This window comes from Panthera leo, chromosome A3 (assembly GCF_018350215.1).
Source record: "Panthera leo isolate Ple1 chromosome A3, P.leo_Ple1_pat1.1, whole genome shotgun sequence".
Lineage (NCBI taxonomy): Eukaryota > Metazoa > Chordata > Mammalia > Carnivora > Felidae > Panthera > Panthera leo.
In genome coordinates this window covers 79622286-79637833 of record NC_056681.1, presented here as the reverse complement: position 1 = coordinate 79637833, position 15548 = coordinate 79622286, and the positions used below count along the sequence as shown (strand labels likewise).

The window sequence follows — 15548 nt, the reverse complement described above, 5'->3', positions numbered from 1 at the left end:
GACACAGGCTTTCAGCCAATAGCTAGCAAGGAACTAGGGCCTGTCAACCATTACATGAGTGAGCTTGGAAGCAGATTCTCCAGTCTCAATAGAGCCTTGAGATAATTGTATCCCTGATCAACAACTTGACCCCCTTGCAAGAAACCCTGAGCACGAACCATTCAGCCAAATTTCTCAAATTTCTGACTCTTAGAAACTAGGTGATGTAAAAATGTTTATTGTTTTAGGGTAGTACATTACACAGCATGACATAAATAACTAATACAGTGGGCATCTTTGTTTTACCCATCTTTTCACTATCAAATATAATTGCTATTTTATTTTTGTTTTATTTTTTGTTTGTTAGATGTCCTTTAAGGAAATTTCCTTTTATTCCTAATTTCTTTAGAGTTTTATTTTAAACATATATAGATGTTGGGGCACCTGGGTGGCTCAGCTGGTTAAGCATCTAACTCTTGGTTTCAGCTCAGGTCATGATCAGTGGTGGCTTAACGGACTAAGCCACCCAGGAGCCCTCTCCCCCATATATTAACATCACTGACTTCAACTTACTTATTACAACAAATGTTACAAAGTTCAAACACATTTTTGCTATTTCAGTATTGAGTTGCATACAGACCAAATAAACTTTACATAATGACAGACATTTCCATCTATGACTGGATACACTTGAACCTTCCACATTGATCTCAGGGCCTACACAGGTGATTTTAAAGTTATCAAGGTTATCCTCAGCTTCACTTTAAGTCTCCTTAGTCTCTGGCTCTGCTCCTCGTTCTTCCTGTGCTGATGTGGCTGTGGGAACAGCAATGGCTGCAGGAATTAAAATAGCTGTAGCAGCTTGCAACCATAGCCTCTTCCTTCTGTTTTTTTTTCTACTTGTTTTACTCCTTTTATCCTTTTGTGGTTCTTGTCCTTTTTTTCTTTCTTTCTCTTTCTTTTTTTTCTTTCTATACCCTTCTTTGGAATTCCTTGCCAGTGTTGGGTCTGATGGTAGGCTTTTAGTCTTTTTGATCCGTAACAAAGGTGACGTGCTTAGGGTGACTAAGACTGGACAGGGAATGGAGGTGCTTGGGGTTTTTAGCTCCTGGCTCAGGAGACTGAGCCAAATGGGGATAAGAACTTGAAGTCTGCAGAGCTGGAGACCACCAGGAGATGGAATGCTGTTCCCAGGTAGATTGGCTCAGGGAAGACCTTTTCCTATGCTTTGATACCAATGCAAAGTGTCGTGGTGACTTCTTTGAGAGGTGAAGAATGGGAGCCCCTGTGCTTTGGGTGGACATAGTGATGCCCTTTTTTAAGATGGGGAGAAGAAGGGTATCTCCTGTGCTTTAGAGGAGACCATTCTTGGGAATGTTGAATACTGATGTGGGGTACGAGAAGGGGGTGCTTCCCTTTGTAGTGTTATGGAAGACCAGCACCTGTGAGGAGGAGAGAGAAGGAAAATGGAGTCCTTTACTGGGTGAGAGGAGGGACTTCCTCTACTTCAAGGAAACCCTCTTCCTTCCCCTTTTGCTTGTGTGGTGAGAAAGGCCTTCCTCGAAGTCACCTACCTCACCATTTCTCAAATGGGACCTCTTCAGTAAGTAACTCATCATTATTTTCTGAAGAGGAGGAACAGAGTCAGATGAAGACTGCTGGTTTTGTCATCTGGTTTGGTGTCTCTACTGCACAGAATCTGCAGCAGCCGTTTCGCCACCGTTACGGTGTTTAGATTCAGAAAAATCTACTTTTCTCCACTTCGGGGCTGATGAGAGGGCCTCTTTGCTTATTACCTTTATATTTTGTCACTTTACCTGAAGTTCTCCTTGGAGATACAGAAACACGAGTTTTTCTGATATAGCCTGGCTGCTGGGGTGTTGGGGAATGATGAATTTTTGGCGGTGGAGTTGGTGGAGGTGTTGGCCGGTGTCTTCACTTGGAGGGCTTGCTGAAGGATATAACCTACAAGTGTTTGAGGGACCTGGATGCTCTCTTGGGAGGCTTCTTTCTGATTGGACAAGACAAAGTGGACAATGAGCTACTCCTAGACAAGGATGCTGATGAATCCTTTTTTGTGTCTCACTGGAGAGCTTTCCCTCTCCAAGAACGCCTTGGTGGAGTTCTTCAGGGAAATAGATTGCCACCTCCTCAGGCATGGCGGTCTTCTAGATGAATATAATCGTGATGGGATCTGTGCACCCTCTAGGTGGAGTATGAGGAGAGTGAGATCTTGGTCAAGTCGTCTTTTTTTCCTTTTCCTTTCCTCCCCCATCCCTCTGAAAAGTTTCATAGGCTCTGGTACAGGTTTCGGCAGGGGAACTTTAGGATGTCACCAGTAGAAGTGGTGACTTGTACTGAAGGTTCTTTTTATTGTTCCTAAAGGTTCTGAGAGTGCTGGAGTTTTCTATTTTCCTGGAGCAAGGAAGGACTCTTGGTCCTTGGCTCTTGGTTCTGATGGGGAGATTGAACATGACTACACGTTATCTCATGACTGGGCAGGATTGTCTTCTAGGGAAAGGAGACATGGATTAGAGTCTTTTTGGGTTTCAAGAAGCATTCTCTCCCTTTTCTCTCTGCTGCTTTTTCTTTTTTTTTAATTTTTTATGTTTATTTTTGAGAGAGAGAGAGAGAGTGTGTGTGTGTGTGTGTGTGTGTGTGTGTGCGCATGCGCGCGCACACGCGCATGAGTTAGGGAAGGGCAGAGAGAGAGGGAAACACAGAATCCAAAGCAGGCTCCAGGCTCTGAGCTGTCAGCACAGAGCCCAATGTGGGGCTGGAACTCATGAACTGTGAGATTGTGACCTGAGCCGAAGTAGAATGCCTAACCGACTGAGCCACCCAGGCATCCCTCAGCTGCTTTTTCTTCCTTATCTCTCTTATCTTTGTTTTCATCTTGCTTTTTCATAGATGCCTGTTTTTCATTCTGTCTCTGTTTTATTTCTTCTTTAGGTCTGGGAAAGCAGATGGTCTTGTAGGATGATGGGCCACAGTTCTCCCATAAACTTAACTCTCTAGCACTTTATTTTCCATTCAAAAGCTCCATCAGGTTGATTTTCATAATTCTGGGTTCTGGATTCTCCAAATATACCCAAGGAAGTTGGGCCAGAGCCACAATGGGATGCTCACTCTGCTATAACCTAATAAAGTGACGGTACTATGTACTTCAGGTGCAAGGAATATCTTCCATTTTGGTTCAGTCCTTCACTTCCAATCGATTGGCTCAACTCAAATTACAACATTCTCATCAAACCCAAGGATTTCTTTTACTCATTTTGTTCTCCAAGCCTTTGTAACTTCCAAATTTATTTTGCTCATATCTGCCAATTTTTCTAGGCATATTGCACATTTCAGCTACTTTAGTAGCTTCTGTTTGTTGCTGAAGCAAAGATCTTACTTTGCACTTGTTCTGCAGAATTGCAGGGTCATGTTCTGACACCACTCCCCTATTCCAAAGTGCACCAGGCTAGATCTTTATGAAGTTATTTTATATACTTAATATATAATTTATATTTAGTGTATATTTTAATTGGTTTAAAGCCACTTAATATATTAATATAATTATATATTAACTTACAGTAACATTCTTATGGTAACAATTTTAATTTTTTTTTTTTTTAAACAATTTGTTTAAAGTTTATTTTGAGAAACAGCATCAGCAGGGGAGGGGCAGAGAGAGAGAGATTGAGAATTTCAAGCAGGCTGCATACTGTCAGTGCAGAGCCCAATGTTGGGGCTCAAACCCAAAAACCATGAGATCATGATCTGAGCCAAAATCAAGATTTGGATGTTTAACCGACTGAGGCACCCAGGTGCCCCTAATTTTTTTAAGATTGTATTTTTAAGTAATCTCTACACCCATCTATCTCTATACCCAATGTGGAGTTCAAACTTACAACCCAGAGATCAAGAGTTGCATGCTCTACTGACTAAGCCAGCCAGGTGCCCCTATGAATTGGTCTTTTAAAGTGATGGAGAAAATGCTAATAATGCAGAAAAACTTAAAAGTCTGTGGTGACTGCAGCTATTACATTGTGATTAGCACAAAAAAAATTAAGGAAAATTCTTCCAGTATTAAAAAAGTATTTAATCTACTTCAGCAAAGAAGTTCTCACAACTTTGACAAACAAGTGAAATTGTGACATACATCTTGAACGGTTCACTTTCATCTCATTAAACGTAAGGATCAACCAACATTCATGTTGGAACTACACTGTTGATCAATTGCAACTGTAGGTAGGCTACAGACAGAAGAGTTAAATATATGGCACAAAAACAGACACGCAGATCAATGGAACAGAATAGAGAACCAAGGAATAGACAAAACGTATGGCCAACTAATCTTTGACAAAGCAGGAAAGAATATCCAATGCAATAGACAGTCTCTTCAGCAAGTGGTGCTGGGAAAACTGGACAGCGACATGCAGAAAAATGAACCTGGGCCACTTTCTTACACTATACACAAAAATAAACTCAAAACGGATGAAAGACCTGAACATAAGACAGGAAGCCATCAAAATCCTTGACAAGAAAGCACGTGAAACCTCTGACCTTTGTCTCAGCAACTTCTTACTCAACACGTCTCCAGAGGCAAGGGAAACAAAAGCAAAAATGATCTATTGGGACCTCATTAAATAAAAAATCTTCTGCACAGCTAAGGAAACAATCAGCAAAACTAAAAGGCAACCGATGGAATGGGAGCAGATATTTGCAAACGACCTATCAGATAAAGGGTTACTATCCAAAATCTCTAAAGAACTTATCAAACACCCAAAAACCAAATAATCCAGGGAAGAAATGGGCAAAAGACATGGATAGACACATCTCCAAAGAAGACCTCCAGATGGCCAACAGACACATGAAAAAATGCTCAACATCACTCATCAGGAAAATACAAATCAAGACCACAATGAGATACCACTTCACACCTGTCAGAATCGCTAACATTAACAACTTAGGCAAGAACAGATGTTGGCAAGGATGCGGGGAGACAGAGGATATCTTTTGCACTGCTGGTGGGAATGCAAACTGGTGCAGCCACTCTGGAAAACAGTACAGAGTTTCCTCAATTAAAAATAGAACTACCCTATAACCCAGCAATTGCACTACTAGGTATTTATCCAAGGGATACAGGTGTGCTGTTTCGAAGGGGCACATGCACCCCAATGTTTATAGCAGCACTATAGACAATAGCCAAAGTATGGTAAGAGCCCAAATGTCCATCAATGGATGAATGGATAAAGAAGATGTGGTGTGTATACACACACACACACACACACACACACACACACACACACACACACAATGGAGTATTACACAGCAATCAAAAAGAATGAAATCTTGCCATTTGCAACTACATGGATGGAACTAGAGGGTATTATGCTAAGTGAAATTAGAGAAAGATAAATATCACATGAATTCACTCATATGAGGACTTTAGGATACAAAACAGATGAACACAAGGGAAGGGAAGCAAAAAGAATATAAAAACAGGGAAGGGAACAAAACATAAGAGACTCTTGAATATGGAGAACAAACAGGATTACTGGAGGGGTTGTGGGAGGGGGCATGGGCTAAATGGGTAAGGGGCATTATGGAATCTACTCCTGAAATCATTGTTGCACTATATGATAACTAACTTGAATGTAAATTTAAAAATACTAATAATAAATAAAAAGAATTCAATATGAAAAAAAATGAAAGTAATATTAAAGAGTATAGTGTATTTTATTTAGAAGTTATGGGCTACAACCCTTTATACAGGCATACCTTGGAGATATTGGACCACTGCAAAAAACAAATATTAAAATAAAGCAAGTCATGAATTTTTTGGTTTCCTACCTAGTACATATAAAAGTTTCATTTAAATAAATAAAATAAAAGTTATATTTACACCATACTGTAGTCTATTAAGTATGCAATAGCATTGTCTTTTAAAAAGTATATACCTTAATTAAAAAATACTTTATTGCTAAAAAATGCTAACCATCATCTGAGGTTTCATGGAGTTATAATCACTGATCACAGATCACCATAACAAATATAATAGTTTTAAAAGTTTGACATATTGTTAGAACACAGACTTGCTCAATGCAGGACTGTAATTTATAAAAGTTGTAACACACACACACACTCTCTCTCTCTCTCTCTCTCTCTCTCTCTCTCTCTCAATCACTTACTCCCCTTCCCCCGGACAGGTAGTCATTAACCATTTATCAGCATTCCAGCTGGCAGCCAGCCATGGCACTTCACGATTCTCCAAAGTGTTCGATCCCAAAACATGCTCTTTCCAGGGAGCTCTAGCCAATGATTGAGATGGCAGGACTAGTGGGGTCTGGTCATTTCTGAACTCTTCCATGAACAATCTTTATGCTGGAGCTCTCTTTTTAGCTGGCTAAGACTTTCTCAGCATTACACTGCAGTTTTAAACTCCTCCTACATAATTATTCTCCTTTCCTGCTCTTTCCTAAAGTATCAGATTGTATCTTGGCCTGAAGACTTTTCCTACTCCTTCTTTTATCTTTCATAGGAATTTTCCCAGTAAATCTCTTGCATTTCTAATTCCTTTTTGGTGTCTGCTTCTTGTAAGAACCAAACTAGGAGAGAAAAAAAAAAAAAAAAAAGAAACAACCCAAGTAACCATCAACAGGTAAATGGATAAACTTTAAAAAGTGAAAAAGAGGGGTTCCTGGATGATTAAGATGGTTGGGTGTCTGACTGTTGAATGATTTCAGCTCAGGTCATGATCTCATGGTTTGGGGGATCAAGCCCCAAGTCAGGCTCTGCGCTGACAGCGAGGAGCCTGCTTGGGATTCTCTCTCTCCCTCTCTCTGTCCCTCTGTCCCTCTCCTGCTCATGCTCTCTCTCTCAAACATTTAGGAAAAAAAGAAAAGCATACAAATTAATTTAAAAAAAAAACAAAAAACAACCCCTAAAAAGTGAAAAAAGACAATGCTAATAGGGCAGATTAAATTTAAGAATATTCCTTATCTGTAACTATTACATTATGGACAGCACAAAACAATTTAAAAATGAAAATACTTCCAGTATTGGAAAACTATTGTCTCTTTCAGTAAAAAATACTATTCAGCATTTTAAAAGGAACAGACCGCTCATATACACAACATGAATGAATTTAAAAAGAAATTAGTATGCTGAGGAAAAATTCTGAAAGCCCAAAAGAGTACATACTTTATGATTCCATTTATATGAAGTTCTAGAACAGTCAAGGGGATGGAATGGACAATAGGCTGGGAAGGGGCACAAGAGAGCTTTCTGGGATGATGGAAATGTTCTATATCTTAATAGGGGTATGGTTTCATGAGTGTATGCATTTGTCAAAATTCATCCAACTATGCATTAAGATCTATTCTTTTCACTAGGTATGTTACCTCTCAATACAAAAGTATGAAAGTTCTTCCTGTGATGATGTAAGATTTGTTATTCTGTTCTTGTAGATCTGTCTGTCCATTTCTGCTCTATATACTTTGCAGCTATATCATTAGATATCTTCAAATTTAGAGTATTGTTGGTGAGTGGAAACTTTTCCGCTCTTCTACTTAGATACATGACAGTGTCCTCCACACTCATTCCTTCTATTATATTCTAATCTTCCACTTGCCGTGCTTCGGTATGGAGTCTTGTCTTGCTGTTTGGGGTCAGGCTTACACCAAATCCCAAAAGGGGCACCTGTGGCCATAGAACCATCTGCATGCGAATGACTAGAAGTCCCTATTCTGGTCACTTGGGGCTTCCATACCTTATGAGCTTCTAGCTCTGGCTTCTGCTCAGAATCCAGCCAGCATCTGTTCCAGTGTGCAAAGCAAGTCTTAGCCAAAACAAAGAACAGCCTGAAGGAGGTGGGAAAGTGGGGGATTTTGCAGGTGCTCACACTCCAGCCCCGTCAACAAGAAAGGCTTGGTAAAAAAGGGTTCAGGGGCACTGGCTCAGTAAGGAGAGCCTGCCACTCTTGATCTTGGGGTCATGAGTTCAAGCCCCACGATGGGTGTAAAGCTTGGTAGAAAGAAAGAAGGAAAGAAAGAAAGAAAGGAAGGAAGGAAGGAAGGAAGGAAGAGAAAAAGAAAGGAAGGAAGGAGGAAAGAAAGAAAAGATTAAAAAACAGGGCTCAGACCTTGGAGATACGTAGGTTCTAGATATCACTATACCTTAACTTCATGGTGGCTATGGCTGGTTGTAGGGCTGGGGCTGAAGGAGGCTGAAGGATAGGAAGGTGAGGGTAGGAGCAGCCTCAGACTGAGGTAGTAGGGACTTAGACTTCAACACACCTGCTATTTTAAGGCTAGGCCTCTCTTACAGCCACCTGACGTAGAGGGAAGTCACCATTTGAAATGCCCAAATACCAAGTGGGAGCTGTTGATGGGGTGTGTTTGTGGTTAGTGTTCGGCATTTGCACCCTTCAACCCCACCACGATGAAGGGGATGGAAGCAACCAGCGAACACCTGGTTCCTGCCCCTACACGACCACTCACTGTTGGGTGGGCCAAGCCCCACCCAACTCTGGACTTTTATTGGTCAAACCAAGAAAAAAACCCATGTGGTAACTAGAAGCCTCCTTCGGATTGGTTGATTGCTGCTAGCGCTCAAGTCAATCAAAGTAGAATATACCTCAGTCCTTCCCAGTCTCTGGCTCCCAGGGGAGCCGTGTTAGATTAACAGATGCAAACATTGCCTCTGTTCTGAGATTGCCACACAATAACATCTTCTGCTTTCCTCTTCAGACGCCGTCTCCTCCTAAAGTGTTATTTCAATGAATGAAAATGCGTTTTTTTTTTCCTGCAAAACGAGCTGGTTCATTGGTGTAATAATATGAGAAGTGTGCATTTAGGCGGTGAAGCGCGAAGCTGGCGAAAAGGTGCCCTGTTCTGCCCGCCAACCCTCTAAACCTTCAAAGATTTAGTACTCACTCCCACTATCCAGAGACGCTCATCTCGGGTTTCCCGCAGCCAGAGGGGAGTTTGAAGGACTTTTGGCCCCTGGCGGTCCCTGTAGCGTCCCTAGTTACCGAGCCCTTAGTAACCGCCCGCCCCCAGGAGCCGCCCGGTTGCCGGAGGCCGCGCCAGCTTCTCCACTGCAGGCCCGCGCGGGCGCACAGGCCTCAGCGGGGAGGGAATGGCCGCCTCACACCGAGCGGCGAAGCTGGCGGCCTCCAGTCTCCAAACCCCAGTAAATCCCAGCACCGGAGCGCAGGTCGCCCAGTACGAACGCGAAGAGCCTTTAGAGGCTCTGGGGACGGAGGCCGTGGAGGAGGAGAAAGACGAAGAGGAGGAGAAGGCAGTGCGGCCGGCGCGGGCGCGGGTAATGCGGGGGCGGGACGTGGCAGGGGCTGGGCGTCAGCCTGGTGCAGGTGGGGGTTGGTCGGCGTTCCGGCAAGGTGAAGGACAGGCTGGGAAACGCGGCGCCCTGTCCAGCTCCTCCCTACACAGTAAATCTGGCCCGCCACCTTCTTTCTGCCCCCACCCCACCCCCACCCCACGGAAAATACTGTAAACCAAGGCGTTGGGAAATCTTTTAATTTTCACCGAAGAGGTTGTTGTAAAAATTTCTTGGAGAGCATTTACTTTATTTCTAGAGAGTACAAAGTACAGAAGTTTACTCCTTTTGCTCCAGCATCTGTTGGACATAGTTATTTCTTTTTCTTTTCAACTTGGGGAAAACTGATGTCCGCAATAGCGGATAACCCATAAAACTCAGGTGAATCCGCTGTGCTGTCAGGTGTGTTTAACTGTCGCCTTAAAGTCTTGGTTATTACTGCATTGTAACACTACCCATGAGAGGCGGTGTTTAAAACCATTGAAGAGTTCAGTGGGCAGATCATATACAGATTAAAGTTAAGCATCCAGAGAAGCGAACTACCGAGGTTCTAGTTTCCTAAACAACTCCTCAGGGTGAGACAGGCTTTCACTGACCAATTTTCAGCGTCACATGTGTCCTGAACCTGCCCATCAGGTAGAGGGCCGAGTCTGCCATTTATTCTCTTCGCTTAAAAGACTGGAACATTGAATTTTAATTCTCATGTGCAGATATTAACCTCCTTACCCCCAGTTAATGATTCTTAGCACTATTTGTCTAAAGATTCTCAGATACAAAACATTATGGCCTATGACTAATGAAAATCACTGGATATTTTGGAATTCTAACCTTTTTACACTAAAACTGTTAATAAGAAAATCTGTAGCAACATCTTTTATGGTCAGTATTTCACCAACAGATAAACTACTTGAGGTGGTCCAGAGTAAAGCAGATTAAGACCCTGAACAAGAACCAGCGTCAGAGTCCTGGGAACAGTTTCACTCATGATAAAGTTTCCCCACAACACAAATCTCAGTAGCCAGCAAAGGGGGCAAAGTGATGGAGGGAAAAGATTTGAATAGAGGAAAAGGATTGGGAGTCCTGGATTAGGATCCATTCTCTGCCATTTGCTAAGTGATATTGCGATGTAACTTTCTTTCTTGTATGTAAAAAAACTATAATATCTCTTTTGTCTCACCAGGATATTAGGAGAACCAAATGAGAAAATGTGTGTCATATCTAAAGAATGATTTATGTAAATTTGTATTAATAATAACAACTGCCGGTGAGACTGTCATTTGAACAACTTGCCCAAAGATGAAATTCTCCTTTGGCTTGCTGTGGTATAGGAGTCAGTCATTTCTGTAGTTGCAGGTATACTTCCTGTGCCCATATTGGGCTCTGAGGCCAGTTCTCTGAATCTAGCTTCAGTTGGAGATAGCACTTCATAGGCCCTGTTTTGTGATTGATGATGACATGGGTAAAACAATATTCTTTAATTCACATTTAACCTTTTTCAAAAAATATCAAGCAGTTATTAAGTGCTAGTCACTGACTATTTAGTTGTGAATGAAACAGACATAGATCACATTGTCACAAATACAAAATGAATAGTCAAATGATTGTAAGATGAGAAATACCAGCTAAGAAATGAACAGGCTTCTATGATTAAAAAAAGAAGTAGCCGGACACCTGCTTCTGCTTAAATGAGTTAACATTTAAGTTGATGCCTGGTAGATGAGAAAGAGCAACGATTTGAAGAGTAGGGGCAGAAAAAACATTCATTCCAGGCAGAGGGAACAGCGTGTGCAGATGCCCTGAGACTGAAAGAGAAAGAGCTTTGTGTTATTAAGGATCTGAAAAGAGAGAGTGGGAGGTGGGAGCGGAGAGGAGAGGCAAGGAGAGATGAGGTTGGAGAGGTTAGCTGGGCCTGATCATTCAGGGCCTTTTAGACCAAGATAAGTTTAGTGTTTATTGTTGGTACAGCAGGATGTCCTATAAGACTTAAGAGATCTGGCATGTTTCTTTTTACATTTTTAAAAGATGACTTGGTGGCTTTGTGGAGAATGATTGGAGACTTTGACAAAGCAGAAATAAGGGATTGGTTAGGAGGCTGTTGTAGTGATTTAGGGGCCAAAGGTGGTAGCTTGGACCTAGGCCAGGGGACATGGCAAGAAGTGGACAGATTTCTCTAGAATGGATAGGATTTACTGTTAGATCGGATGTGAAAGCTAAGAAGGAGGAAGAAATCAAGAATGCTCATTCCCAGGTTTCTGGTTTGACCAGGTGTATAGAAAGGAATGCCATTGTTTAATTGGGGATAACTGGAGAGGAATAGGTGTACAGGCTGGGTGGGAACTGAGATTTCCTTGATTCTGAGATGCCTATGAAACTACCAAGTGGAAATGTGTAGGAAGCAGTTGGGCCTATGAAACCATTGTCCTGGGGTCTGCACTATAGATTTCTGTCTGGGAGTTTTCAGCATTTTAAAGACAATGGGAATGGATGAAGTCACTAAAGGAGAGAGTACAGAGAAAGAAGAGAAGGGGCCTAGTATAGAACTCTTAAGAACCTAGCATTTAAGGGGTATCTGGGTGGCTCAGTCAGTTCAGCATCCACTGGCTCAGGTCATGATATTACGGTTTGTGACTTCGAGCCCTGTATCGGGCTCTGTGCTGACAGCCTAGAGCCTGGAGCCTGTTTTGGATTCTAAGTCTCCCTCTCTCTCTGCCCCTCAGAGAGAGAGAGGGACAGAGTGCCACCAGGGGAGGGGCAAATGCACATTCCCTAAGGTGACACAGAGACTTTCAGTCCCTCCTCCCTTTGTTCTTTGGCACATACTCACTGTAAAGCCTGTGAAAATAAGCCCATGAAATGGAGAAAGGAAAAAGAACCATGAAATGAAGTGAAGGTTTGGGACTCCATTGTCGGGGAGGGTTCGTACATATTTTCGATAGGTTGTAAACCTACTGTTAACAGCTCAGCTTTTATTTGGTATTTCTGAAAATGAATCATCTCCCTTCATATATATATATATATATATATAAAGGAGCACCTGGGTGGCTCAGTCGGTCAAGCATCTGACTCTTCATTTCAGCATTTCAGCTCAAGTCATGATCTCAACGGTTCACACTGACAGCGCAGAACCTGTTTGGGATTCTCTTTCTCTCTCACTGTCTCACTGTCTCACTCTGCCCCTTCCCTGCTCATGCTCTCTCTCTCAAATAAATCAGACTTTGTATAAAAAAAAAATATATATATATATATATATTTTTTTTTTAAACAAGGGTGCCTGGGTGGCTCAGTTGATAAAGCCTCCGACTCTCTTGATTTGGGTTCAGGTCATAATCTCACAGTTTGGTGAGTTCGAGCCCCTCATTGGGCTCAGCGCTGACAGCATAGAGCCTGCTTGGGATTCTCTCTCCCCCTCTCTCTCCCCCTCCCCCGACTCATGCTGTCTCTGCCTCTCTCAAAATAAATAAATAAACTTAAAAAAAAAAAAAAGAACTTAGCATTTGATAGGTAGAGAAAAAGGGGGCAAAAGAGATTAAGGACCAGCTACAGTGGTCAGCAAGGTGTGCAAGTTTCCTATTCATTGGCTTTGGTGATGAGCGAAAGGGTTAAATGCTGCTAAGGGAAGGGAAATTTCATCCCTGAAACAGGAGCGAAGGAGAAAAAGGGCACAAAAGTGGGCTGTTTTGTAGGTGGGAAGATGAGTGAACTTCCCTCTGATGGTTTCTGTCCTCTTAAAGAAATAGAAGAGTTATCATGGGTAGTTGGGGGCTGGGTGTGAGAGTAGTAGAAGAGCAAGGGAAAGAAAGGTAAGCAGTATTGCTGGGGGAGGACAATTGCTGGAGTATTGCTCCAGGAGTATGTGTGGAGGTGCCAGGCACACCAAGTATCCATTAGAAATTGTCCAGTTTTACTCTAGTATTAGTATTCACAAAACCTTCATTTTATTTTTTTAAGTTACATTTTAATTATGGAAGTAATACATGAACACGTTCTCCTTTTAAAATTTCAGCTACAGGGCACCAGGTTGGCTCATTTGGTGGAGCATCCAACTCTTGATCTCAGGGTTGTGAGTTCGAGCCCCATGTTTGGTGTAGAGATTACTTAAAAATAAAATTTTTTTCAGGTTTATTTATTTATTTTGAGAGAGAGAGAGCACATGCAAGCAGGGAAGGGGCAGAGAGAGTGAAGAGTGAGAGAATCCCAAGCAGGCTTCACATCGGCAGTGGCAGCAGGGAGCCCAATGTGGGGCTTGAACCCACAAACCACGAGATCTGGACCTGAGCTGAAACCAAAAGTTGGATGCTTAACTGAACCACCCAGGTGCCCCAAAAATAATATCTTAAAAAATATGTCTATCAAATGCTACAAATAAGGTGTAGGCCCTTTTAACACCTCTCCCCACAAAAAGAAAATCTGACTACCCCAACCCCCATTAGTAGCTACTGTTTTAAAACTGATGTATAGTTGGGGCACCTGGGGTGGCTCAGTCAGGCGTCTGACTTCAGCTTAGGTCATGTTCTCACGGTTCATGGTTTGAGCCCTGGGTTGGGCTCTGTGCTGACAGCTCAGAACCTGGAGCCTGCTTTGGATTCTGTGTCTCCCTCTCTCTGGCCCTCCCTTGCTCACTCTCTGTCTCCCTCTGTCAAAATAAACATTAAAAAAATTAAAAAATGAAACTGGATGTATAGTCTTTTGGGCTTCCTCCTATCTCCTATGTACATAATATTTTAATATATGGTCACATTTAAAAAAAAATTTTTTTAATGTTTATTTTTGAGACAGAGAGAGACAGAGCATGAACGGGGGAGGGTCAAAGAGAGAGGGAGACACAGCATCCAAAACAGGCTCCAGGCTGTGAGCTGTTAGCACAGAGCCCGACGCGGGGCTCAAACTCACAGACCGTGAGATCCTGACCTGAGCTGAAGTCGGAGGCTCAACCGACTGAGCCACCCAGGCGCCCCTATATGGTCACGTTTTATTTATACATATTGTTCTGCAGCTTGCTTTTTCTCTTACATTAACTGGGGGGTTTATCCATGTTAGCATATATAGATCTACCTTATCCCTTAGAAATCTTTTCAGTGCAAAAAAGTTTTTAAATAAAAATTCCGGAACTGCAGATGATACTAGATAGAATTATAGCACAAAGATAATTGACAGTGCTAGTTACTAATGAAGCAACATGTGCTACAAGGAGTCATCATCTAAATAGGTCAAGCCAATCTAGGGAAGATTATCCTCTAATCTGGTGGCTGCTGCATGTACAACATTCCATAGAAAGCTGAACAATTAAAGGGAAAGGGTACTATTTTAGGTTCTTGGAAAGTAATGTCCTTGGCCTAGGTTATTTGATTTACTAAATATTTTCTATATACCAAATATTGTATGGAGATGATTAGAAGTTGCTTATTAACCATTCATCTGTTTTTGTCTTAAATTTTTTTTAATGTTTATTTATTTTTGAGAGAGAGAGAGAGACAGAGTGTGAGCTGGGAAAGGGGTGGAGAGAGGAGACATAGATCCAAAGCAGGCTCCGGGCTCCAGGCTCCAGGCTCTGAGCTGTCAGCACAGAGCCCTATGCGGGGCTCAAACTCATGGACTGTGAGATCGTGGTCTGAGCCAAAGTCCCATGCTTAACCTACTGAACCACCCAGTCGCCCCACCATTTGTCTGTTTTAGATAAAATGTTTTGAGATCAGTTTATCTGAAAAGTTTGAAGTATTAAGCTGAAATGGAGTGGATAGTATGCCAAAGTCAATGCCTAAGTATACTTTGTAGAGATTACTTTGTAGAGATTACGGTTCCATCTTGTTAGAAGCTAGTTAATCCTTCTATAATTTTTCAAACAGTTTTTCCAGGTCCAAATACATTTTATCCTTTTTGTGAAAATGATTCTTATAAGGCCTCCTTTTAAGGCACGTTATAAAAGAATGAATGAAGAGCACATGGATGTTTTTGCCTAAAAATAGTTCTTTGGAATATTAATTGTAGTCTTTGGAAAATAAACCCTTTCCTTAATGTGGATTAGAATATAGCTCTTTAGGGCAGCCAGTATTTCTTCAAATGATTCAGTCCTATGTGAGGGAATACCTGTCTTCCCTCTGTGTAAACTTAATTTTTTTTTTTAGCTTATATTCATTCATCCAACAAATATTTCTTGAGTATCTGCCATTGGCCAAATACTTTTCTAGACATTGGGAACACAGCCACAAACAAAACAGATAAATCATTGCCTTTGTGATACT

The 15548-nt window shown here is 41.9% G+C and overlaps 1 protein-coding gene across 17 annotated transcripts in view; it reads left to right on the top strand.

The window, feature by feature from the left end:
- Nucleotides 1–9028: 9028 nt before the first annotated feature.
- FAM161A (FAM161 centrosomal protein A) overlaps nucleotides 9029–15548 on the top strand; it is a 70749-nt gene continuing 64229 nt past the window's right edge. For all 17 annotated transcript variants that reach the window (XM_042932388.1, XM_042932383.1, XM_042932386.1 and 14 more), the window contains exon 1: nucleotides 9029–9294. In XM_042932388.1, the coding sequence (XP_042788322.1) occupies nucleotides 9109–9294 (186 nt within the window). In that variant the 5' untranslated portion in view covers nucleotides 9029–9108. The remainder of the gene's footprint in view (nucleotides 9295–15548) is intronic.